The 27,250-nt window shown below is 45.1% G+C and overlaps 1 protein-coding gene across 13 annotated transcripts in view; it reads right to left on the bottom strand.

Annotated features, from left to right (window-relative positions):
- The window catches only part of MCF2L (MCF.2 cell line derived transforming sequence like), an 892,749-nt gene that overhangs the window by 75,035 nt on the left and 790,464 nt on the right, over nt 1–27,250 (bottom strand). For all 13 annotated transcript variants that reach the window (XM_069637167.1, XM_069637165.1, XM_069637161.1 and 10 more), the window contains 5 exons: nt 24,873–24,998; nt 23,481–23,702; nt 6,208–6,300; nt 5,121–5,199; nt 4,940–5,006 (listed from right to left, as the gene is read on the bottom strand). In XM_069637167.1, coding sequence (XP_069493268.1) covers nt 4,940–5,006; nt 5,121–5,199; nt 6,208–6,300; nt 23,481–23,702; nt 24,873–24,998 — 587 coding nt within the window. The remainder of the gene's footprint in view (nt 1–4,939; nt 5,007–5,120; nt 5,200–6,207; nt 6,301–23,480; nt 23,703–24,872; nt 24,999–27,250) is intronic.

Genomic DNA, 27,250 nt, shown 5'->3' with positions numbered 1-27,250 from the left:
ATTTGACATTTCTCCCTCTTCCTCCAGTTTTGTGGCATGCCATGGATATAGACATTGTGCTAGAAGTTTATTTCAAACCATATGTTTGTCCACGGCCATATGTATGTTACACAGCTACAAGAGTTCCTTTGCTGAGTGGTTAGCACTTAGTTCTAACAAAACAAAAGGTGTGATGGCTGGAAGGTTTAGAAGTAATCTTAACCTTTTGCATTGTTCTGCACTGGGCAACCCTCCAGACCATTGTTCTTTGCCTGTCAAGCCTTCACAGAAAGGGTAAACACCACATGAAACTCAGGCTTGGTCCAATCCGAAAAGGGGCAGTCCAGCCCAAACTGCTTGGTCACGTCCCTTCTGCACGAGACAAAAGCATCCCCAAACAGGTTTCAGCCTTGTTGGGTGTCATCAGTGAGGAGTAGCTTGGGTCTACATGCCCAACAGGCACAGGACCCAAGCTACTCCTCACTGATGACACCCAAAAACACTGAAACATGTCTGGGGATGCTTGTGGTCTCATGCAGAAGGGATGCAACCTAGCAGTTCGAGCTGGAATGCTCCTTTTGGGTTGGGACCAAGACGGTTACCCTTCTGTAAGGGCTTGGCAGGCAGAAAAACGATGGTCTGGAGTGTTGCCCAGAGCCGTGCCCGTGGTTATGATTAATTCAAAGTCAAACAGTAGGACTTCTTGTAAGCTCCGATCTTCCTAATACAAATCTTGCGTATTTTAGGAAACCGTCACTTCTCCAAATCTCTCGCATACCAGACTCACTAGTTTGATGGTTGAAGATTCCTATTTTGGAACTGTAAAATAAGCTGGGAAGTTAGCCAGTCCTATTTCCAGCACATACCTCAATGACCCAATGTGGCTCTTTGATTTGTCTTCATTGAGTGCTTTCTTTAAGGGGTCAGAAATGTGAGAAAGACAACTGTGCAAAGAGTTTTCAACTTTAGCCATTTTAAGGTTGGATAAATGCCTCGCTCTCCCCACCCTGAGGAGGCTTTCCCTGCCTAAAATAAACTATAGAAAACACTTACAATAGGATATCTGCCCCTCACACTTATACATTCAATAAAGAAATAAGGAAATATATGGCAGTTCCAGTCAACAGCGATATATAACTTTTTATTTGTATTGATTGTGGCGCAAACCAGGCCCAAAGGCAGTGGATCGCTTTACAGAGTTCAGGAGAAGCCAGAGGCTATCGATGAGCCAGCGTTTTTAACAGTAACGCAGTACTGTTGGGGATTATCAGGGTTTCAATCCTGGGGAGGAAGCGATGAAAGAGCCACATAGGATTGAATTCACAACATAATCAATCTCTCTTCTCATAACCCGGATGAGTTTCCCTTACCCAGAACTGAGCAAGGGTTTTATTCACAGTTTAAAAGTAACAAGGAAATCAGTTTTGATACAAATTTCCAATACAGTTCTTAAAGAGTTGTACTTGATCGCATAAAGTTCCTTTGATTCAATAAGGTACCAAAAGTAATAGTAGGCTCCAACTCCTCCTGGAGTAGGAAATATCTCACATTTGTCTCCCCCTAGTAAACAACAATAACGGTCAGGATAATTTGCCACAACTGATTTAAAAAGAAAATAGTCTGTTTCAACTCCTCCTGCAGTAAGAACAGGTTTCACCTTTGTTTTCTTTAGATGAATAACATCGGTCTTTGTCAGGATGATTTACCACAACTTTGGTTTCAAAAGGAATTGTAACTGTTCCCCAACAAGTTTTCACAATTCTTCTTATGTCACAATTTAATATGACTTGTTTCCGTTATAACCACAGTTCAGCACTTGCCTGAACTACTACCTGGTGTATTCCTTTGCCAGGCTTGGTAGGCAACAACCTCTTGCCATACGGGTATACTGGCCTGCCGGTCTACTTCTTCACCAAACATAACAGAAAATGTTCTAGTGGTAACTTTCAAATTATCGTATAACTTCACAAGACTACTTTGGCATCAAACTTTCGACAAGTTTTGAGGAAATCACATTAGTGACCTTTAAGACTCCTTTCCAACTATGCTTCTCTCCCTCTCGATGGGCAGCCTGTTTGCCACCTTTCTTTCCCCTCTACACCAACAACGAATATTGATCAAAAGATAGTCCCACTTGTCTTCTATCTTGGCTTTGGTAGTATAGGTTTCTGTCACCTGTTAGTGTGTGTTTCATAGCACATAAGCAGCAAGACTTACAACCATTTAGCCTCCCAATATTTCCCTCATGCCTGGACAAATGTTTGTAATATTGGTATTGCTGGCTGTTAAAACACTCTTGGCTTGTGTATTGCTTGCAAGCTTTTAGATCTTCTAAAGCTCCCCCACTGGGATGTTGGGCTTTCCACAATCTCATATGCTAATTTACACAGTTACTGTGCTTCAACAGGCATAACTTGTTAGTTTGTTTAGTTCGGGAATTCAAAATATATTTACTGTTGCTTGCACTCAAACGCGAGTGAAATTGCCTTCCGTGAAGACATGGACAGCGTTGGAGCTCCAGAGTCACTTGCAAGCTATGAACTCACCGGGTAAGTCGCTTGATTACACTTCACTTGGTGTTTGCAGGTCTTCTGGGCTTGTGGCTCCACGCAGTTGCTTGGACAGCCTCCTCTAGTCCTCCTCCACTCACGCCACTTGGAAATGGAGCTTCTGTTCCAGAGAGGGTCAGATGCAACCCAGCCACCTGGATCCTCTAAAGAGGGCACACTTTCCTCGCTACTGCTCTTTCCCCTGTGCAAACTCTGCACAATGAAGGTTCTTCGGGCATGCATCTCTTCCTTGCGCTTCCTGCTGCACAACCTCTGCAACAGGGAGAGTTTGAGGCAAAGCTTCTCCCAGAACCCACCAATGCTTCAGGTGTCACAGTGGTCCTGGCATTGTCTCCCGCCTCTGGCTTCAAAGTCATTTGCAACCATGGCCTGCATTGCTTCTTCATCCACTACTCCTCCTCCTCCTCCCGAGTGGGCCTTTTAAGCCTCTCAGTCTTCAGGTGTAGGTCATCTACACTAGTTGCTTGACTAGTTGCTTGAGGTGTTCCTTTGCATCCCTCTTCCTCGTCCCTGTACTGAGGGAGTTACAGGACTTGAAGTCCCTGTCAACAAATTTCGTTTTTGCAATAGGTCATTAAAAGACTAAGGTTTTAGGGAAAGTTGAACAGTGGAGTTTCCCCCTTCGTCCTGACCGGTTTCCTCCCCCATGTGATCCTCCCACAGAACACCACCCCCTAGGGTCGGGATCAGGAAGAATCTCTCTTCCCCAGGCCACATGAGAAAGGCCCCAGGCCCAGGTTTTGGGGGGAATCAACTTCTGATTTATCAAATGTCCTTCCTTGTGGACAAATCAGCACCAGACTCTGGGAAAGGATCTCAAGAAGGGGAAGAGCCGTGTTTGCTTAGTATGTGGATCAGATAAACGGGGTGGGCCACCTCTCTCACTAAGAGGGGGTGGACTCAGTGTTCAGCCACTTCGCATCCATGGACCCAGCTGTGAGAGGGCATAAGAACCCTTTGGAAGGAGTATGTTGCAGATGCAGCAGAAGCTCATCCATTTTCACATTAGGCGTGACAGCGTTGTTCAAATTGAAAAGCATTAGATGTGATGTGGTCCATCCACTCACTGTCAATAGCACACCTTTCCTTACACCTCTTATCGCATAGAGGAAGCAACCTGTTAATCTCACAAGGGAGTCAGGTCTCCGGTAGCAGGTTTCCCTCCTATTCTTTCTTTAGCCAGAAATATGCATTCTTATAGGTTTCGTCCCAATAAGAGGCATGTGAGTTTAAGGGGCTGCTGCCAGTTCAACGGGGGCTGAGCCGGACGAGGTGCCTCTCTACTGGACCACATCGTAAAACCTTCCCTGTCTGGAGAACGGTGTACCTCAACAGGATGTTGTGGCTCGAGAAAACTGTATTGCAGTAATGTCATACTGCCACCAGATTCTGATGCTGCGGTTGAACACCTATCAGCAAAGAAAGCAGGGTGTCTGGAAGAGACGGACTCCATGGTCTCGGGAGGATAGCTCAGTAGGCAACGTGCTCGGCTTGGAAGCAAGACGATACAGGGCACCACAGGTTTGATCCCTGGGTCCGCGCTTAGAAACCTCTGGGTATTAAGCGTGTTATAAATAACCTATCGTATCATATCATATCATGGCTGGTGGTATAGATGTAGGAGGACCTGGCACTGTTTGCATCCAGCCTAGGCCATATATATTGCTAGTGTAGCCCAGGCACCCATCAAAGCTGAGCCTCAGCCTTGTTTAAGCCCTTTCCAATGTACGATATAAAAAAGAGCATGAACAGAATGGTGTTCGGTATTCTCTGTCTCTCCAGCTATATGGCCTTTGAGGTTTTAGCACTTTGTTGGCCATTACTCTAAGAAAAACAGAAGGGGGCTTTACACTGAAGCATGGATAGAATAAGAATATGGCACACAGGGACCACAGCAAAACTGCCCCCTCGAGAGAATAAATCAAGAGTCAGAAGGTGGTTGGTGAACTGTGTGTTCATGGTTTTTAAGCATGTGTGTGTTGCATTTAACTGATAACGCTCAAAGAAAGCAGTCAGCTTTGAGTGTAACTAGACATCCTTTTGATAAGTGCAGTGTATTACAAACTATACAAATAAAACTATTCTCAGTAGCAGGTAATGTTTAACATCAACAATGAGAACACCTATTGACGGCAGTAACCAGAGACCACTAAAAAAGTAGTAGTAGAGGTTCCATACTCTAGAAGCTAAAGAGTCAGCTGCGATGTCTCCTCGACTCTGGCAAGTTCTGCAAGTTACCAGTCCAAAATTAATGTGCTCACATAAACCCAATTTTAAATCACCAATGGGTAGTGTGTGAGAGTGATATAAAGAAAAAGAGTGATAAAGAGACATGAAAATAAAGAGATTGAGTGAGAGGGAGACAGACCGCATGAGAGCCATACGCCTACCTTGTATTTGAAGAAGCGGGCAAAGGCAAACTGTGTGTCTGGTCCACAGATCTGTGTTGACTGGCTTCTGCAAAGAGGCAAATGCATGCACTGTAGGCAACCTTGGCAAACTATGTGCATAACAATATTCTCTATGCATGCCACCACATCACAACCAAAGAGGAATTAAGACATGATTTACCTCTGAATGCCTGTAATTGGCAAGTCAGCACTTTTCTAATTTCATGAACCCACGTTGCTTTGATTTCAGGAGTTTGAGCCTAACAAGAGAGAATACAAATTTCAGCCTGAATGACAGCAAACGCATTTTACCACATAGCCTTGACAGAGAAAGTGTTAAATGAGACAGCTATGACACATTAAGCTGTTACCCCTCACCAAGGTGGGCCTTACACTGTTATTCACTAAGTTTTGCAAGTGTAGGGGATACGCATTCTGCGCGTTCGGAGTAAAAAAAACAAGAAAATTGACAACATTTGGATCGCTACATTCTGGTCCTCGTGAATTCCAAGGATACTAATGCCTTTATGCTGCTTGTCCTGCATCACTACCAATGTACCTCTTCTGTTGGACCTCAATTTATCTGCATGACCCTTTGAATTCAACACATCTCCCCTTACCACAGTGATCCAGCTTCCAAAATAGTAACGTGCACAACTGAAAACCGCTTATGCACACTTACACTTCACAGCCAGAACCTCTCTCCCTCTCCGCATTCATTTTTCTTCTCCAGTTGCCACACTTCTCTCACTAGATTCAGTTTTTTTTTCTTCCTTCGATTGAACCCGTTTTTGCATCAAGTAGACTTATAAAGATTGGCACATTGCATGAAAATAATCTGAAGAAATGAAACGTTCCCAACTGCTATAATTTAAAGAACTGTTCTCATTTTCAAAAGTAGATGATCTCTGTACAATTTGTACCACCTGGCTCATTCCCCATGACACATTGTAACCAGATTACTCTCACACCCCCAAAACAGTTTTGCAAATTTGGCACTATTTGCATAAAAAATCCCTGAGTGTGCTCAGAGGGGAGATGTCCTCTACTTCAAAACCCTTCTCAGTTCTACCAACACGCATACTTAACACAGTGTCTAGTTCTGCCCAGGACAGTTCTAGGCGTGCGTCTGTATCTTTACATTTTCTAGTTAAACATCAACAATTATTTTACATTTTCTAGTTAAACATCAACAATTATAGGATACGATTCTGACCAGCTGTTACAGATGAAAATTCATGCGCGAGGACTAAAGATCACTGTGTTACCTGAACAATGTAAACTTCTTCCCTTGCATTGTACCAGATTTCAAATTTCTTGTTATCCCCTTTAACGTTTTCCGTTATTCCAACTGCGGTCATCTGCAAATCAAAATGGAGAGAATAAGCCCAAAAATCCATGGACTGTAAAAAATTCAATACATTCTCACAGCTCAGCAACCCGAACACAGAAATAATGAATGTGCTTTTCTGCACCTCATGGTCAAATTCCAGAGACGTGCCCAAACTTCTGTGCTCTTGCTTCGACATTTACTCATTTTAAGAAGTCTTAACTATTAAAGTAACTTATTCTGGTATATAAAATTCTTTAATTGTTCTCATTTCTGGCCTCCTTATCTCCATTTGTATTTGATTGGTTAAACACATTTCCCAGACAGCCTATAAATAGAGCAGAAACAGACTGCAGGCTAAGCTTCCAGCCATGGTGTCTCTGCAAAGTTTCAATGACTATATTGTTGGAGGCAAGATGGGTAGTTCTGTCATAATGGAATGTGACATGTAAAAGGCGACATTTGATGCCGGTAGACCTGCATAAATGTAATGTATAATTAATAAATGGCCTGTAGTTTCATATATATTTATATATATACACAATTGTCTGGCATCCGGGTAGAGTGGTCAGGGTAGCCTATGAAGAGCAGAAGGCAGTGCACGCAGGGCAGGGGTCAGAGGGAGTGAGTTGCAGAGCGGAGAGCCAAGCAGAGGGAAACGCAGTCAACCAGATCATGAGTGGGTAGGCTATGGTTAGATGTGAAGATAAATAGTAGGAACTTGAAGAGTCAGTGATTTTACATGAACAGCCACCCATTGCATTGGCGATATGCCAAAGTGCAGAGGATCTAGCTATGTTGTAGAGTGTGTGTGTGTTTCAAAGTTGCGTACTTTGCTAGTGGAGTGAAGTCTAATCTCTAATCCGATGAAAGTGAAGGAGGCTCTCCATCGTATGGATTGGATTAGGACTATAGATAAAATGAGACTTTGAAAACTATCGTCCTCACCATCTCTAATCGATAAACCTAGGTCAACGGTCCCGAAATACCCAAGAGAATTTCCTGATTCAGTTGTACAGAAGCATTTCTTGAGGTTAAGGCTTAATCTACTCCCAATGAGGGAGATTCTGCATGTCTGACAGGGGGGATGTTTAATCGGACAAATTTCTCAGATAAATGTGATGCAAATGTCATACAATCTACTCGCCATTTGCTGATGGAATGTTCGAGAACTTGGCCCCTGAGAGTACTGAAATTTCAAAGGTTTGTTCATGACCCTCATTCGCTCCTCTCAAATGCATTCTGGAACAGGTTGATTTCGGGAATGGAAATTTGTCTCACTTTGGAGGTGGGTGCTCTGTTAAAGGTGCTTAATTTGATTACTAATGAGGGAGATATGAACCTGAATGTTAAATGATATGCTCCATTGTAATGATATGTGGCCAGTTGAATTTGTTTTTAATTTCCTTGTTTATTTATTCCTTTTAGGATTTCTTTTTACAAAAAAAAGGAGAAAATATTTCTGTATGAATTAGTTAACCAATGTTTTAATGTCATGATCCAGAAATGTTCTTTTATTTTATTTTTTTTATTTTTTCGATTTGTGTAAAAAGTCATGTTTTTCTTTTTTTGGCTAATGCAAAATAAATAAATAAATAAAAATAATGTTCTTTGTGATTGATGTTGCTCCGACGATTCCTCATCTGTAATATTCTTTCTCCAGCGCAGTTGATTTTTGGAAACTTTCACACCACCAGGGGGCACGGCAATGCTGTGCCCTATACCTATAAATCCTGGCCACCACGCGCCAGATGTGATGGCCAGGGTGGAGGTGCCCACCCCATGACTTCATTTACACCTCAGAGAGACCTGCAGAACAGAGAAGGGCTGCCAAGAGGGGCAGGTTCGGAGGGAGATGAAGAAAACGTGTGAGGAACATCTTTCAGAAAGAATGTTATAAAGAGGCAAGTAATTTATTCTTCTAATGGTTTCTTTCTTCACACGGATTTCACATTTATGCTAGGCTCCCACAGCAGTATGTAGATTTAGAGGCGGAAAGCGGGTGAGCGGACACCACCTCGACCAAATACCTCTGGATAACCACACTGCCAAAAGGGTGTAACCTGCTTAAAAGGGAATCCAAGCAGTAATGTTTGACAAACAAGTGCAGTGAGGGAAACGTAGCTGCTTGACAAAGGTCTGATACAGGGACCCCCCCCTCCCCTTGGCAAAGCAGAGGTGGCTACCAGGCCTCTGGTTGGCCGAGCCCTAAAATCCACAGGGACATTCCGAGATGCCGAGGATGGATCCACCTTGACAGGGTCTATTTAATCATAGCCATGCTGGCATGGGCAGCAGCATATCCCACAAAAGGCTGGTCATCTTTCCTGATGTCCCTGGTCTGAGAGACATAGTAGCCAAGGGCCTGCACCGGGTCCAGCTGATGGAACCACTCTTCAACCTTGTAGGATGAGGTGGAGGAAAGAACCCCCGGAAGGTGGATCTTTTGAGAGAAGTCCGAGACCACCTTCGGAAGGAATGTTGGTCTCACTCTCAACATCAGCTTCTCTTTGGAGAAAAAAAACAAATAGGGAGGCTTAACAGATATGCCTGGAGCTAGCTCACCCGCCTTGAGAAAGTGAGGACCACGGGAAATATCACATTAAGGGTGAGCAACCTTAAAGAACATGAATGAATTGGCTTAAACAGAGCGCCTATAACAAAGGTTAAAACTAAATTCAAATCTTAAGCGAAAAAACAAACTGGCATGGAGGAAACTAATTGCACAATGTCTGCAAAAACTGCATAACACTGGAACAGACGTGCTCAGGGACAGACATAGCGGCCAGGTAACCCTTCACACTGACAATCTGTAGGCCCCTCTGGGCCAAAGAGAGCAGAAATTCCAAAACACAAGATGTGTGACAGAAGAAAGGGAACAGCTGTAAAAGACCTGAGGTTAGAGTTTACATAACTATATCATATGAACGCACTCGCCACATCACGCTTTCGAGCTTTAATATTGCATACCATACTGCTCATAGTACTGTGCTAAGATGTAAATATAGGGGCACTCCAAAGCGTAAGCATTCATCCAATAGTCCTAGGTAATACTTGTTGAGGTTATGAAAGACAGAAAAGCCTGCTGTGGACTGAGAAATTGTATTTAAGCAGCGGCTAGAGAGCTACCTGTTGGCCACATTAGCCATACAGTTGCTTGCTGCTGGGTGGTGGGCTGACAAACTGACAGGGGGTAGCATGTAGGCTTAAAAAGTGGTGGGACATAATTAATGCAATTATAGAATGTAGAGAGTGAGCGCAGCGAGCGAGCAAGCCTAAACTTTTACCTGGAGGGCTAAGGGAGGATTTGGAGGGGCGGGGTGGGGACCCCACCCCAGTGAAAAGAATTTGAAAAACCCTGTTGAAATCACATTTCAGCACGATTTGTTCAAAATGACCAGAAAAGTACATACGTTTCTTAGTGATCTAAAGGGCTATCGAATAGTGTACCACCAATCAGCTGCGGCCAGCAGGCGAGATACAAATACCCAATAGAACATTACTAACAAACTAAAATCATTTCCAATTCCAACTAGTTTTTTAACAACAGAATTTGTGGATTTATTCCATTACTGTGTGAGTTGCATTTAGTAGATATGCAGTGTGGACAAAACATACTGCAGTAAAAATGGAAGACGCATTTCTAATTACGGTTCCATGTCTTAAAAATCGCCACAATTCCACGCAACCCCTGCTGCGCTCAAATGGTCTAATGGGGTACACCTTTACCGGGAAAACCACAGCATTTTTGCCGCGATTTTTTACCAGCAACATTTCTGCCGCAATTACCCGATACCCTAATTACAAAATAGATTAGCCAATTGTTAATACATATAAGTTAAAAAATTCATAATACAAAACAAATATGATTCTTTGCAATAACTCTGAACTGTACACAGATACTGGATTGGGTTCACATAGAAACCATTTAAAAAAAACAGGTCAAATATAATGTAACAAACTGTATAATACCAAAATCGCAAACAATTTACCATTTTACTAGTAAAATTAAGAGCTTGCCTTTGTGCGGCATGCAAGCAAAACAATTAAGACCTAAAGGGCTCTGTTGCTTCCAGTAGCTAGGTCTGAGCTCAATAAATACCCTAAATATGTTCATAATAATACTAGAGCAGCAAGAGTTCACATGTCGTGCAAGGCTATTGTATCCTGAGCTGATATTGTACAAGTTTAGTTTCTACAATGGTGGGGGCCCTTTATTCTGTGTAATAGACAAAAAGTACTTTATCCTCTAGGCGAATTCTATCAAATTCGCCTGAAAGTGCAGTCATTCCCACTTTTTAAACCTCACATGGATAGAAAAGGTCAGAAGTCAATGCTGTTCTTCGATATATACAGCAACAATGGTTAGTACTGCCAGTAATTAAAATTGCATTGGGTCATCCAGCCCATTTCATGGACGCTCATGAGATAGCATCACATGTAGTACAAACTACATACCTGTGATGCAGCTCAGTAAAGGTGTCATCAGCAGAGCTGGCACAAGGCCTCTGTAAACAGCGGGTTCGTCTGTGAGTAGCGCAGACATGTCACTACTTGCAGAATTCAGTGCTTAGCACAGTCCATTATTGAAATATGAACATGGAGGGCTGTCATCCTTAAGTATTGCAGTCTGTGGGTCAGTCACCAGCACACGTTATTAGCTTAGCCTGTGCCTGTCTTCGGGAGACCATTTAAGAACAACCATTGGCAAAGCCATAAAGGCTGTCTTTGCAAAGCTGCTTACTGCTACATTTGCATAGACCGATCTGTTGGATTTGCTGATGCTTGCTGTGGTAGGTTCTGCGAGTGTCTGTGTTGACGGACTACATAAATTGCTAGTTATGTTGCGTATGTCCCTCATTACTGGCGTTACCCACTGGAAGGCAGTTTAACACAGTGGCTAAAGCAGGCATTGATTTTTTTATGATAAAGGGAGGCTCACATTGAGTTACCGATCACTAAAGCATTTATCACATGTAAGCGATAATTGCTGCCACAGCGGGCCTTACTGGCTGGTAACGACTTGACCAAAATATGCCAGGCAAGTGGATTACCGAGGGGGTGGGCCATTACCAGGCACGTAAAGGCCATCCACTTAGATGGCCATTACTGTGATTAGCGACCTTCTCTTCCCAAAAGAATTGCGGTTAACACGCTCACATTTTGGGAAAAACAAAGCAAAGGAAAAAGGGGGTTCAGAAAGAGAGCAGACCAAGCAAAGGAGTGTTGACAAGGGGCCGATGCAGAGCAGGGGCACAGAGAGGCAAGGGTGGTGGGAGCACTGGAAGCAAGGAAGCAGTCCCGGGCAAAGGGAAAGCAGAGTACTCAGTGGGGGAGAGAAAGTAAGGGGAAGAACACGTGCAAAGAAAGATGACATTTGTGGGGGATCAGTAGGGAACAAACAGGTGCCCCAGATGGTGGCCTAGTGAATGTGGATGGTGCAAGCTCGTCCGTCAGGCAGATTCTTGCCCTCTGACCAGTGTCCGTGGACTAAACGGTCACTTAAAAGAATTTTGTGCCAGGTCTCTAAACTCAAGTCATAGTGTCTAAACTCGAGCACAGAGTGCAACCTTACGGCCCCACGACTACCAGGAAAGGGCTTGATTGGGGAGCAAGGTCTTCCTGAGCACATGGACCTTCTAAACTTGGCGCCAAGCAGGTCCAGAAAGATGGGAAGCCAAAGGAGGTTGAAGGATAACACATGTCTCGCAATTTTTCCTCATGGGGGTGGGATGGTCCCAATTGCCAATTGTTTATGTATTTTTCTTCTATGTCTGTTCCAAACAATCAGTTCATTCTTCTGGAAATAAGGGAAAGGGACCTGTGCATTTTTCACCCACTGTGTCCCCATCTGTTAGATTTGAATGTTTGTTTGGGAGGGTGGCGGGAAAGGCCAGGCACAAGAGTGAGTGTGCCAGCTAGTGAGACAGCAAATTGGTGAGTGAGTCTGGCAGTCAGTGATAAATGAGGGAGGGAGCTGAGGTGGGTGGGGATTACCATTGTGACAAAGAGATGGGAAACAAACTTCTTGAGGGTGACTCTGATCTGGATCTCTTTTAGCCAATAGCCAGCTGAAGAAATGCCAGCAGAAGAGTTGGAAAGAAATGTGTTTTCAATGTATTCTCAAGGCTAGGTGGAGGGGGTGCACAAACAAACAGATGCACATTCACAATAGAAGCACTAGGACGAGGGCAGTTTACTACCTAGATTATTAAGAAAATGTATTACAGTGAGAAAGTAGGAAACAGCACAGGGAGCCTGAGGTCAGGATAGCAATAATTATGGAGTGTCATCAGGAAAATAAACACTGGCTTGGGGCCCTGTGAGGAAAACGGCGACAGAACGCTTCCAGCGCTTCTGTGCTCCTAAATTACATTTTCATGCAAGAATTCATGTTTACAGCATGTGTGCCTTCAAACTACTCATCTGTGCTGGGGGCTAGCCATTTGGTTGTTGGTCCTGAGCTTCTATCAGTGGCTACAACCAAAAGACCCGGGGCTATAGCCCCTCCCGACCCCTTTAACGGCGTCCCTGCCCAGCACCAAGTTAAGAATGTATTCCACCTGCAGGAATACACTGAGTTAGATGCAGGCCTCACAGCTGAGAATAGCACATCCAGCCACTCGGCAGCAAAGCACCAAGGCTATGCTGTTGAGGTTTGGGTGAAGGGCCCACCCCTCAGAAGGTCCACCCTCGTTGGGAGTCAACTAAGGGGGCAGTTAGACCTGTCCAGGAGCTCCTGGTACGACATCCTCTGGGTCCAGTCTGGAGCGATTATAATCATCATGGCCCCAAAACAGGTGCAATTCATCTGAGAACTAGCAGTCTCCCAGAGCTCCCCACCAAAGAAATTCCGTGGAGCAGAACAACTAACTTCATGTTAACCCTGGAAGCGTAGTGGTCCACCTGAGGAGTTTCAAAATGAGAGAAGATCTCTTCCAGAACTTCCTGGCAGAGCCTTCACCCGTGTGAGGCTGAAATCTGTCTGCTCCAGGCATTTGCAAAGACACTCTCCGTCGCAGCTACATAGGCCACTGTCATAGACCTGTTCTCGAGAGCACGAGAACCACAGGCGCTTTGCTTCTCTGCATAGAAGTAAGGCATCTACACCACCTCTTTTGTTAACGTGTTAAATGGCAACTGTGCTGTTCTTCAGCACACACTTGCCCTTCACAGATTGGACGAAGGCAAGGCCATCCGGATTGCCCTCAATCCCAGCAAGCCGATGTATTCCCTTGACTCCGAGGGGCACCACAGTTCATTCACCATCAGAGCTAGCAGGTGAGCACCCCAGCATTTCAAGAATGGGCCAACGCCTGATGGGTGGCAGGGGGTAAGCCAGTTATCCAGGTAAGGGAAGCCATGTATGCTTTTTCTCCTGAGGCATGCCTCAAGCACTGCCGGGAGCTTGGTCAAGATCCTGGGTGCTGAAGACAGACCAAATGGCAGGGTCTTTATAGTGGAACACACCCACCACAAACCTTAGAGACTTCCTGTGCTTGAGAGGAAGCGGCACATGGAAGTAGGCGTCCTGAAGTACGGTTCCAGGGACACCAATCAGTCCTGCAGATCGAGGGCCTGGAGGCTCTGGGCCAGAGTCACCATCTTGAACTTGTCCTTGCCCCGGTACAAATTCAAGAGCTTCAGATTCAAGATGGGGCTTATGTCTGAGCCTTTTTTTTCAGAAAGTAAAGTGTTACAAAAGAGGCACCTATTCTATTGTGCCTTTTGTCAGAAGTAGACAAACCTCCTCCAGCAAAAGAGGGGCAAAGGCAAAATGGAATTGGTAGAAGGATGGCCTGCAGGGCATTGTGAAAGGGGAGACCAAAAACCTGCTACACAACCTGCAAGGTCCAAGTGTTGGACCGGCAGCAACGTCACTCATCACTGAACTAGGACATTCTCCCTCACTGGCGAGTGGTGTTGAAAGTTGTCTTTACAGAGGCTGAAGCGGAGGCCCAACCTTTTTGTTTGTTTTGTTTTATTCATATTTATATAGCGAGGACATCGTGGCACTTGTTACAGTACAAAGCTTAGTTACATGGTCATGAGCAACATATATATATATATAAGGTTACAATATAGTTATATTACATTTCTGTTTATATTACAAAATACATGACAGGAGTAGAGGAGGAGGTCGCAATGCTAGTTGAGGAAAGTGGTCTTGAGGTTGCTGGGGAAAACCAATGGAAGTTTCAGCTCTAAGGGTGGCGGGGAGAGAGTTCCAAGGTTTCGGTGCAATATAGGAGAAGCCTAGACCTCCAGCTGTGGCTCTCTTGACGCGTGGTATGTGTAGCTGGTTGGTGTACTGAGCTCTGGTGGGGCGAATGGAAGTGGTCCTTGATATTGCTTCAGATAGGTATGTGGGAGCAGTATTGTTGATGCATCTGTGAGTGATGGTGAGGATTTTCAGAGTAATTCGGTCTTTGACCTGAAGCCACCGTGCTGCACCTCTGGCATGGGATATATGGTCTCTTCTAGGGATGCTCATAGCGGCTCTGAGGGCATTGTTTTGAGTGGTTTGCAGTCTGTGAATGTTTTTTGAGGAGGTGCCAGCTACGAGAGCATTGCAGTAATCAAGTTTAGTGCATATAGTTGCTCTGGCTATGGCCAAGCGGTTGTGGGTGGATAGGTAGGGTTTAATGGCATTGATGAGTTTGGTGCTGAACGCTGATGCAGAGGTTATGCGGCTGACTTGTTTGTTTATCGATAGATTAGCGTCAATGTGAACACAGTCTTGACGGAGGATGATACAGAGATGATTGAGCGGTCTATGTTGAAGTTGGCGTATTGGGGGCTGAGCTTCGTTATTGTGTTTTTCTGCCCAAGGATGAGAATTTCAGTCTTCTCCCCATTAAGACAGAGGCTGTTAATTGTCATCCAGGCTTGGATAGTAGCATAGATGTTGTGAAGGGCAGTGGCGTTTTGGTGATAGAGTCCTGATAGAGGTAAAAGTACTTGGGTGTCGTCTGCATAGTTTGTATATGCAACACCCAAGGAATCAAGTAGGTCGAAAAGGGGTTTTGTGAAGAGGTTATAGAGGGTGGAGGCTGTACATGATCCTTGGGGGACACCGGAGTTTATAGTAGTGGGATCTGCATTTGCTGTGTCGGAGAAGACCTTCATGGCTCTTCCTTCGAGGAAGGATGTGATTCAGGATGCTGCTTGTTTAGAGAAATGGGCTGCATGAATGAGGTGGGTTCTAAGTGTTTGGTTATCTACCAGGTCAAAGGCTGCTGATATATCGAGGAGGAGGAGGGCAGGTTTGCCTGTGTCCATGATCTGTGAGATTTGATTTTTTAGAATAAGGCAGATTCTGTTCCATGCCCGACGCGGAAGCCAGATTGCCTTTTGCCTAGTATGGAATTAGCTTCTATGTATGATTGAATCTGGTTGCGAGCAGCTTTGTCCAGGATTTTCAAGAGGAACGGGACTGTCGTTATTGGTCTGTAGTTGTTAGGTCGCGCCGGGTCAAGTGTGGCCTTTTTTAGAAGTGGCCGCTGTTAAGATGGATTCCTGAACTCTGTCCTGGAGGGGCAGAGGTTCAGAAGGCCAGCCTAGCTTCTTGGAACAGGGTAACCTCTGGACAAGCCAGACCAATCAGGGTAGCGATGGCGGCGGTCAAGACTAGGTCTCAAGAGGGGTGAGGGTGACTGAGAGCCCGCAATGAGCACACAAAGCAAGGACGCTTACAAATTACTCCAGACAGGGGTTATATTAAAAATATAGACATTTATTACTAGGCCTTTGTAACATCGACCATAGTAAAGAATCACGGTAAAACTCCCATAAACCAACACATCACAAGCAATACAATATATATACAAGACCAAGATGTCTAAGGAATTAGAAGCACGAAATATGCAGACCACCTAGATGGGGAGGAAAACAGGCAGTGCAAGTAATCGTTAGGTGGCCTCTGATGTTGAACTGGGTCTAACTAGAAGGAAGTCCGAGCCCTACGAAGAGTGGAGCCTTGTGCTCAAAAGTACCTGCACACGCAGGTGCCAACGGGCAAAGGGGAGTATCTTCAGGGAAATCAGGCAGTTCAGAGAGGTGAACAAAACAATGATGAACAGTTCCCTGCTACTCAAGCGTGGCCTCCACTTGTGGGTAGAAGCAGGGCGTGAGTGCGGAAAAGGGTTGCTGTTTACGACAGCGATGGAAAGCCACAGGCTCCTGCGGGTGGGCAACCGGTTAGGGTATTGACTACTCACCGGTCCCCGATGCAGGCAGACCCAGGCTTCTCCGGTTCAGTTTCGGTACTGGCAGGTTCAGATGCGATCAGCAGGATGTCTCGACGCTGTGTAGATTCCGCGACAGCAGGAGTCCGGGTCGAGGGTGTCCCAAATGCAGCAAACACGCACAGGTTGTCACCACAGCAGGGCAACTCCGCAACCGCGTGTATTCCGGTCCCAAAGCACACGTCTCACTTCAGACCTGGGCACGCCAAGTGTACGAATCGTGTGAGAGTGCCGAGGACACGGGATTAGCAGTAAGCCAGATGGCGGTGACAGAGCAAGGTTCCTGTGTAGGCTGGTCAGTCCACTGGATGGCCCAGGGACGCTTCCGAAGGCTTACATACAGGATTTGGTGAAGATGCCGAGAATAGTTGTTCCCACTATTCTAAAGGGTCAAAACGCCTTTGCAGACCTTCTCGTTCGATCAGAGGCAGAGGGGTCTCACAGGACGACAGCAGTGCAGGGTGCCAAACCTTCAGCGGGTAACCAGTGATTCCTCGACTCAGCTTTTTAGTTGCAGGATACTTGGCTCCTTATCCTTTGTTCGTGAGAACTCAGGAGATCGACATGGTAGTGGTGTTTCCAGCCTCCTCTTATCCAGAGTTCCCTTCGCGCCAAAACGGAGAGGACCCAATGGGAGATCTGCTCACAAAACACTCACACCATACGTGGACCTATCATGGACCACGGTGGTCCCAGGCATTCAAGACATACTAGACTCTCTGGCACCCAGGATGTGTATTGGGACCAAACATCCCAGCCCACATCCTGAAGGTTCACACCAGGCCTGTAGAAGCCCGCGAAAGCATCTGTGTTTCACGGGAAAGTAAATGCCCAAATAAGGATGGCCCCGGGTCGGCTCGACCTGGGGAAGGGGAAGGGGCAAGACGGTCAGCGGACAGGACAAAGAACCTTGTGGTCTGGCCATTTTGGAAGCCAGGCCACCTCTTTTGGCTAAACGCGGTTAACAGGGCAAAAGGCAGTTCAAAACACAAAGAAACGATAGCTGCCACCAGTCCCGTCCGTGACATACTTGCACAATTTGTTATAAATCCATCGAAAGTTTCTAGGGCCTGTAGAATGACTAGAGACCCAAGAGTGCAGTAACTTTGCTTACAGTGCCCTCTTGTGCCATGTTGCGCGAAAGCTGCAACATGAGAAAAGAACTACGGAAAACGACGTTTCCCGTTACTGACTGTCTTAAGGGCATGTCAGTTTCCCCGTGCGAAGTGAGCGAAAAGCCCAGAGGAGTGCGGCGTAAGGCTGTGCTTCTCTGGCAAAGTCTAGATCAGGGTGTAAAACAACAGCAAAAAGTTTGGGGATTGCCACATGGAAGGAAAATTACCTACAATTATGAAATCTTTCCTAACACTCGCCCCTCCCAGGCTAAGGACAGGGTCGGTGAAACATTCTGGACAACCCAACAGCATTGCTATGTTGGACACCTGGCCTATGCTCAATAGTGAAGTCAAAGCCTTGTAGACTTATGGACCACCTAAGCAACTTTGGATTCTCTCCCTTCATGTTCATCAGCCACTTTAAGGGCTTATGGTCAGTTTGCACAGTGAAGTGGGTCCCGTAGAGGTAGGGCCCAGGCTTCCTTGAGATCGTTTGGGACAGTTCCTGTTTGGAATGATGCGTTAATGAAGGCAGTAATCAAGGGTGCTAGGTCGTTAGCGCATTCCTTGATGATTTTGGGAGGCATATGTCTGCTTTGCAGAGAGATGGTTTGAGGTTTTTGATGAGATTAAGGACCTCCGGTTCAGTGACGTCTCTAAAGGAGAATTGAGCGTGATTGAAGTTACTACACTTGTCTTGTATAGGGCAGTTAGCTTTTTGGTTTGGGAGGGCTTCGCAGTGGTTTTGGATTTTATTCTGGAGGAGTTTTATTTTGTTTAGCATGGTGGACTGAACGCTAGCTCACCAGGCTTTGTCTTTAGTTCGCTCGTCTGCGGTAGCCGGGGGTTTGACTAGTTCATTAAAGATTGTGAATAATTCTTTAGCTTGGAAATTGGACTTTGAAATCATATCATTGAAGGAGTTGGATTTTGCTACTAAGATGGCTTTTTTATATTGGAGGGCTATCTGTTTGCAAAGGCTCTTATTTCGGTCACTGGGATCCGTTTGCCAGTTTTTTAGTGACTGACGCTTTTGTGCTCGGAGGGTTTGGAGTTCATCCGAGAACCAAGAGTTGCAGTGAAATTATTTTTTTTCTTTCTTGCTTTCAAGTGGGGCTATGGAATTTATGGCATTGGTGAGAGTATCATTAAAGATAGCTGATAGTATATTTGGGTCCTGAGAGAAAGGTGGTGCTAGGCAGGGGTTTTTAAGGTAGGGTTGCAGGGTGTCTGCGTTGAGTTTTTTTAGAACTTCTTGTTATGGCAGGTGGTGCGTGGGTGAGAGTCTTGGGTCCGGCGTTAGTGGGGATACTGAATTCAATGCACAGGAGGGCGGTGTTTGAGTTAATGTTGGACGCGCAGTTGTGATCCAAGACCCAGTCAAGGGTGCAGCCTTTGGAGTGAGGACTCCTTGGGAGAATCCTAGGTCTGCGAGTTCTTTTGCTAGGGTTCTGGCGAATTTATCCTTTGGATCATTGTATCCTAAATTTAGGTCTCCTAATAGCAGGATTTTGGAAGATTTTTTAATGTTGCTGAGCCAGTGGGAGAGGTGCTCTTGGAAGTCTGCTGGGAGTCTGGGAGGTCTATATAGGATGTGGATATTGATTAGATTATTGGGGGAGAGCGTAAACTTGGCTGATAGGATCTCAGCATTTCCACCCCATGTACTATGGTCTGCTAGTCTAATGGACAGAGACTCTTTGTGGATGAGGGCGACTCCCCCTCCAATCTTATCCTGTCCATCTTGCCTAAGGATGGTGTAGCCTGGGGGTAGGGCTAGTGCGATGGCTGGGCAGGAGGCATCATTGAGCCAGGTTTCTGTGATTCATAGTAGATCCAGATTATGTGTGGATAGTAGATCATTTATCTCTAGGGCATGTGCAGGTAGGGAGCGTATGTTTAGTAGTGCAAATTTGAGAGATGGGTATTGTGTACCTTTGATATTTTTGTTTATACTAGTATGGGGTGAAGTGTGCTTGTTGTGGTGTGTGGTAATGAAGGACTTAGTGCGAGGTAGAGTAGAGGCAAGTTGGGGTGGTGGGGAGGGAGGGGCAGTGCGTTTGCTCATCTTAGTGTGGGGTGGTGGTGCGGTGCGGGTGCCTAATCTGGTATTTCTAGTCGTGATGGGTGGGGGTGAGCAGAGTAAATACCTTGGAAGGGATCAATTTCTGAGATTGGGGAGTCTGATAGCTAGGCTGGGCGGCTGAGACTGTGTGATGTTATAGTCTGGTGCTGTGGCATGTGAATTTAGTGCCGGGTGCTGAGTTAGGTGTGCTGGTGTATGTGGGGAGGTCTAGGGGCCATTATAGTGAGGACTATAAAGAGAGCTGCTAGGCTGGCTGGGCGGAGTGTGGCAGGGAAAGTGTGGGAGTGTGAGCCTATGCTGTGATTGGGAGGTGAACTCTTGGGCATCATGATAGTGGAGAGTGGCAGTGGAGAGCACTCTAGCCTCTTCCTCAGAGTGGGGGGCAGCATGGCTGCTGTTTCCCAGCGGGCTCCTATACTCTTCCACATTATCATAGGATGGAAAGGGTATAAAATCACCTTTATCTACTAGCAGAAGATGAGGGCTGCAGGACAGTCAAGCCCAAGAACTTAGCCATGGCCTTTGAGGACTGGCATCACTGTAGGGAATCGTCACCTTTTGAACCTTTTTAGGGCAAAAGCTATACCCATGAGCTTTGTTTGATTTTGATGGACAAACCCTGAGGTTACATTCTAGGAGTGTCTCCTTACTACAGTTGCAGTGGCCATCGCCTGGGTAACACAGTCTGCCATGTCCACACCAGAATGTAAAATCTGGCAATCCACCTCTCAACCATCCCAGGGTAGGGAACAGACGCCCACTCTTATGGCCCCGGCCTGTAGGATATCAGCAGACTCTAATATATCGACCAGAGGCTGAAATAAAACTTGGCCAGGGCACAGGAAGCATTCATCACCCTTAGGACAGGGCTGCCTGAGACAAAGACCTTCCTACCCTATGTATCCATTCTCTTGCTCTCTCTGTCAGAGGGCAAAGAGGGAACGCAGGGACGTCTTTAGGTTGGCACTTGCAACCTAGGCCAACAAGCTCTCTGTCCCAGAGGATTGAATGGACTGGAAGGCAGGACCCCATGGCACCTGACGGTGCTTCTGGGCCAGGTGTCTGTCTACTGTGAAGACACATGCTGGTTTCTCCCAGGCCTCCACCGCCAGGAGGAAAGGCAGTAAGGCCTCTTATTGGACCATCATCAAGAATGTCTGTCAGTTCAAAATTACTTTCACCTAGTTGGTGACAAGCCCAGCATTTCAACCACGTTAGCAATCAACTTCTGGAAAGAAACTTGAGGATTTCCTGGTGTCGGCATTAGTAAGATGTCCACCTGTGCGGAGGTGTCTAGGTTGTTAGCTGGAGTACAAGGCCAGCTCTAACAATTCCCCTACCTCAGCGTAAAATTACTCCAGGAAATCTTACTTCCCTTGAGTAGAGGGCTTCCAGTCCAAAAGGGACAGAGTAACCCCCCTCATCAAAGATTGCAGTCCTCTTCAACATAAGTGCCATTAGGGGCAGAGCATACAACTGAAAAATATTGGTGCTTCCGGTTGACTTAGCCAGCATCAGTCCCTTAGTGTCCGAGGATGGAGACGGCTGACGCAGGGTGGATCAGCATCCTTGGGAATCATGGCCGATCCCATAGGCCTGCAGTCCCATGAGAGGTCCTTGCCAGCATATCCAATCGCAGTAGGCCACGTGGGCATGGTCCACGCCGAGGCCAAAGCCACTGGTGGCAGGGCCTTCACAAAGAGGTCAATCATTTTCAGCCTAAATGCCTCCCATTCCTCTGGAGTGGAGTATTGGGTGGGAATGGTATCTGTGGAACCGTATCTTCAGAGGAGTACCAGCAGCTGTGATTTTTCCTCGAGGAAAAAAAAAGAATTTGCCAAGGGGAATTGCTGGCAGAGCAGGACCTCTTGCAGCGATTCTTTTTATCCGTCCGGTCGTGATCTCTTCTTCTGTCCACTCTGCACCCACAGATCTTGAAGGAGTTCCGTCATCCCTTTTGCCATCCTTGTGGGAGAAAGTGAAGAGCTTTGCAGCATGCTCGTTGAGTGCCTTTAGATGCATGGAGTGACAAGACCCGCAACCCAGGGCTTGTGATCCTCCCACCAAACAGCACAAATAAATCCTGTGAGGGTCAGCAACAGGCATCTGTCTGCAATTTGCTCAGGGCTTGAAGCCCACCCGAGGCTTTGCAGGATTCAGCATGACAAAGTAACACATTTGAAAAGCAGTCTTCTTGAATTGAACAGAGAGGGGGAAAAAAGGAAATGAGTACATCCTGGCCCTCAACATCACATTATTATGATCATTATTACTATTATTATGGTATATATATTGAGCGCAGACCTAGCTTCGGTTAGTAATGGAGCGCTTTACAATCAGGAACACAATGAGGTAAGAAAAGAAAAAAAGGAGCAGGGCGCTAACAGGGGTGGGTGAGAATGGGCAATTGGCAGCAAGGGATCGGCACCCAACTAAGGAGGTGGGGGGGAAGACAGTGGGGAGCAGATCACAGAGTCTCAGGTAGGTTGGGGAGTGCAGGGTGTGTGGACCTAGGTGTTAAGGAGCAGGTGCGTGGTGGCGGCGAGCAGAATCAATGCAGAGCCGTGCTGCGCCCCCGAGCGGTGGAAACGTTTCTGAAAGTCAGCTGTTTTGGAAATGCACTATCATAGAGGAGGAATCTTTGGCAGGAAGGAATCCATTAGAAGAGTAGGTGCAGAGTCACAGGAGCAAGTGGAAGCAGTAATCAAGTTTGCTGAAGACCAAGGTGCAGATTAGAGTTTTGGAAGAAGCTGGGGTTAAGTGAAGGCAGATCATCTTGTTATTTATAAGGTGGATTGTGACTTACCCCATTGGCAGTAATTTAGTTTAAGCCCACTGTTAACGAGGACCCCAAGGAGGTATGGAAGAAAGGAAATCAGGAATGTGAGAGTGGAGTTGGCAATGAAGATGGGGAGAAAAATGCTATACATTTCAGAAGAGTTCATCACACAGTGTGGTGCCATCCAGTGATGAATGGTGGAGCTGCAGATGGCAATTCTCTCTGAAATATCCAGGGTAAGTGGAGAACTGAGAGGTGGTAAGAGAAGCCAAAGGATGAGATGAGTTTGGAAAGGGAAGTGGCGTCAAGTGTAAAAGGAGTGGTCCTAGGACTGCTCTTTGTGGGGAACACACAGGCATGGAGGTGTGGGTGGTGTTAACCTCTCAGGAGATGGAGATGGAGAATAGGTAATCTGAAAGATAAGGGGCTGCTCAGTCAAGAATAGTGTCCTTGAAGTCATTGTGTCAAAGGTGGCAAATAGAAAAGAATGAGGATGACGGAGAGGTGAGCAGTGGAAAGAATGTGGAGACATTGGCGAGTTGCGGTTTTCGTAGAGTTTCTGCTACGAACCCCAGATTGGAGGGGCCCACAGAGCATATTTTGCACAAGATAGATGAAGATGCAGTTAAAGACAACTCTCTCAAGGAATTTAGGGCGATGGGGCAGATGAGAGAAACGTCTTTAGAAAGAGGGATTGTTATTGCAAGCAGTAGGCTTTTTCAGCATAGGCACGGCCTCGGCCACTGCCTGGGAATAAGCCAGTTGATAGAGAGAAGCAATGAAATCAGGTTACAGATGTGCGCTCTTGTATTGTTTAGGTTGCCATGGGATCAAAAGGAGTGTAGGATGGGTGAGCAGAAATACGCCAGTCACCCACAGCTTCATCACTTCATTTGATTTACTAGGATGCTCCTTTCAATGCACTCTAGTACTAATGCCCCTGCCTATAGCTGTACTCAAATCCTCACTGCACCGCCAACTTACTTTTAGGGAATGTTTGTAGCTGTAAGACGGTGCCTTTTCATAGCCTTCTCCGTTCTCCTCCCTCTTCTTGCAGAACAGCACGGCCTTCTCGTGGAGGAACAGATGCCGTTGCATGGGTTTAAACCGAGCTAAATCCTTCACTTTTGAATGCCCCTTTTTATGTTCCGTCCATACGTTGAAAGATCCCTGCATTAACAACTTCCCTAGCTCATTAAGGTTTCCCTGAAATGAAAAATAGATGTTATTAAAAACCTGATCTTTGCATTATACATGAATGCTGTGTAGCATGCGAAGACATATCCAAGATGTAGGCAACCGAATCAGTGTCTTCACTCAAGACTGAGGGGAGCACCTTCATTCTGGTAGTGATTATTATTTATATACAGGGGTATCACCAACCAACATCATTTGCCTCAGATGCACTTCAACAGTACAGAACGGATGGCATCCCACCTGTAGCCTTAGTTCACTGGAAACCTAATTAATGGTACCACAGCAGCCAGAGAAAAGTAGAACAGCCAATATAAAGAATAGAGCACAAGCAAGCATTATTCAATGGATATTAGCAGACTGAACGGGCCTCGAGATCAATTTTCTTCATTCTGTGCATGCTAAAACAGAGCTCAATTTGAAGTGAGTGCAGAAACTGCATCCCCACACAAAATTAAACAGAAATTTGACACCAAGACATCTTAACTTTTGTGAGCACAAATAGTTTTCAATACATGGGATCAAGAGGTAGACTAACCCACATATTCATCGTTATATATTATAAACCATCTATCATCCTTAAACTTTCTATATTTTACTGGCATAATGAAAGTTTAATTTTCTTAGGGACACATCGGTTTAATTCCCAGAATGTTGTGTTGTTAAGCTGGCCCTTTTGGTTGTGTTTAGAGAACCAACAACAAACTTTCCCCTCACATGCTTCATTCTTTAATGGACATAGACGCCTTTGCATTTAGAATAGCACATCACCATATGAAGCATTTGTATCCATGCCAACGGATAAAGGTGATTGATCAAAACTGTTAAAACACAAAGGATTATAAAACAGGCAACGTGTAGTGATAGAGCATATAATCAAGGTCGTTTTAAGTTGGTGTAAAAGAGTTCAACATTATTTTACAGATTGATGATACTTCTACTGGGGAGAGAGCAGTCATTTTACTAAAATATTCTGACTTGTGTAAATCTGAGGTCTCTGCAATTCCCTTATTACAGTATGAGCTGGATGTTTTTTTTCCCGCATCTTTGCAAAGCACTGTGTGATAGTGGGTGTCACAGTGAGGAGCGTTGACAGTTTATTCAGTGCCTGGCTTTTTAAATGAAATCACGGTCACTAAGTGCACACAGCGTAGAACCGCGATTCACTGATGCACACATTACCTCATATCCTGTTATAGCGATCAAATGCATGGAATCGTTGACAGACTTCAGAATTCCCAGGATGGATGATAAGGCCTCTTGCAGGTCTTCCGCCCCATCGCAGTTTTTACTGTACTTCAACATCTCCTTCAAAATGTTACAGAGATCAAAATTAGGAAAATGATGCACGATTGCAGCAAGGTGCGATTAGCTTATCAAATTGTTATAAAAGATAATGGCGCTCGTCAATGTTAGCTACATCTGAGGTTTGGTTGAACATAATATTGGTATTGCACATTTCAAACAGGTCTCACAATCCCCAAAGGTTACTGCAATCTAGACTTCATAAACTCTGAATAGGCTGTACATTGGTGGAAGGAGTACTAGACCGCCATTTCTACACAAAGCCAGCTTACCCTGTCAGCGTGCTTTTGTGCAACCCTAAACCTGATAAGATGTTGAATTACCCACATTAGCACACCTTTCAAACTATGAAGTGCGGAGGCTTCTTAGCTGCAGTGTTTAGTGCATAATAATGGAATTTGTATGGGTTGGATCTTACTTGCAAAAAAGATTAGAGAAGGCATTTGGGAAACTAGAAAGCTCATTTCAATCACCTTGACAACATTCTGAATCCAACAAGGGGATAATTATTTACTCCCCAAAAAATCCTTAACCATACTTAACATGAAACTAAAAGAAAGAAAATACCATTAATTGTTCTACAATGTAAAATATTTGCACACAGACTTCCTCTGAGCAATAGTTTTATATGAAAAGAAATCTGCAAGAGGATACCAGATTTGCTCTGTTCATTTCTGACCCAATTGTTCCCCTACAGCCGTGGCAGGTAGAATAATAATATTTCATGGCATAATCGCCATCCTTTGACATTAGATAACAAAATAAAAAAATTATGAAATTAAGGAAAATTCATTTCCTAAATCGATAAGGTTGTGAAGTCATAGGACATTTGTGCTTCTATCAAAGTCTGAAAAAATACAAATAATGCCACATGATTTTAGGGCAGAGAAGTGAAAATTAATTATTCATGTGTGGATATACAAATACTGATTTGGTCATGAGGAACTCAAACAATGGCAATTATATTAGTGTTCCATGTCCCAAAACTCTTTCAAACATGTTTTTGTCATTCACATTGTAGCGTCTCATTCATAGGTTTACTTGTATGCATGATGACACCCAACAGCTTAACCCAAACATCCAGCATCACCCTAAAGAATCAAAGCCAGCTTGACGGAGATGCAAGCTGACACATTACACTCTAGTGTTGTGGATGGATTTTGCATCTTTCCACACCGAAGAACCAGGCAACCCACTGAGAAATCGATCACCAGCGTTAGGATATGCAGACAATCCTAACCACCCTGAAGTGAGAGACTCCTGGTGTAAACATCTCAGTTCAATTTCAATATATTTTACATCAGATACCTGGGCAACACTTACTATCCATCTCCACTCAATCCCAACACGGGTTTGAAAGGCTGCAAAACCAGCTGACCCAGAAGAAATGGACTACAGCAATGGGTCACACTTGGGTGTGGTCATTATACTTCTAGAAACGCTTCTTGCAAAACATTTCAACGAAAATACAACACAAAAAAGGAATTGTGCTGTGTTTTTAATCAGCAAAAGGAATAACTCCACATAAGTAGTTTTCACCATTTTACAAGAAATTTCACCCATCTGAAAGTTCATTATAGGTATTTTACCAAGAAAATAAATGTAAAACAAGAATAAATCATTTTAAGTTATTTTGCCAGATAAACAATCCTACTTTTTAAAGTTAAAGAACAGTGAGAACACTTAACAGATATCCCCTTATGCAATCATTTTGCAGCATTGGGAGAATAGGTAATGACACAGGCAGAGACTATTAAATGGGTGGTCAAGAATAAAGGAGAGGAAGGCTGCGGCTAATGAGGTTGGCAGTGAGGTCGGAGTCTCAATGGGAGTGCAGATAGCTCTTGTAGAGCCTGTGGCTGTGGGATCACTATCACGCACAAAGCCTAATGATAATGACTGTGCATGTGTTACAAAGTTCCTAGAAATGTTAACTGCATTAAGCAGTATCACTGATGGGGTCTTAAACCTGAAAAGAGAAGTTATGAATTTGGGCTGCACCGTGTTGAATGCAAAGGTGAACAGGGCCTGTTGAACGTGGCTCGTAAACCGCCCCCAACTGGGATTAAAGGGATTTCTGGGACAGACTACGCTCAAATTGTTAAAACAAAGGCTGTGCCTGTGAAGCCGGGACCTTTACCAAAACAAGGTCTAGGGGAACTATACTGTCTATCAATCTATACTGTTTTTAATTCCGTGAATAATGGTCGTGACGATGGGGTGTTAATGCCCATGTCGGCTATTCCCAACGACTG

The sequence above is a fragment of the Ambystoma mexicanum genome, chromosome 7p (assembly GCF_040938575.1).
Source record: "Ambystoma mexicanum isolate Mex_15411 chromosome 7p, UKY_AmexF1_1, whole genome shotgun sequence".
In the NCBI taxonomy this organism is placed as follows: domain Eukaryota; kingdom Metazoa; phylum Chordata; class Amphibia; order Caudata; family Ambystomatidae; genus Ambystoma; species Ambystoma mexicanum.
Note: the sequence above shows the minus strand (reverse complement) of the source record. Positions and strands in the feature narration are given on the sequence as shown.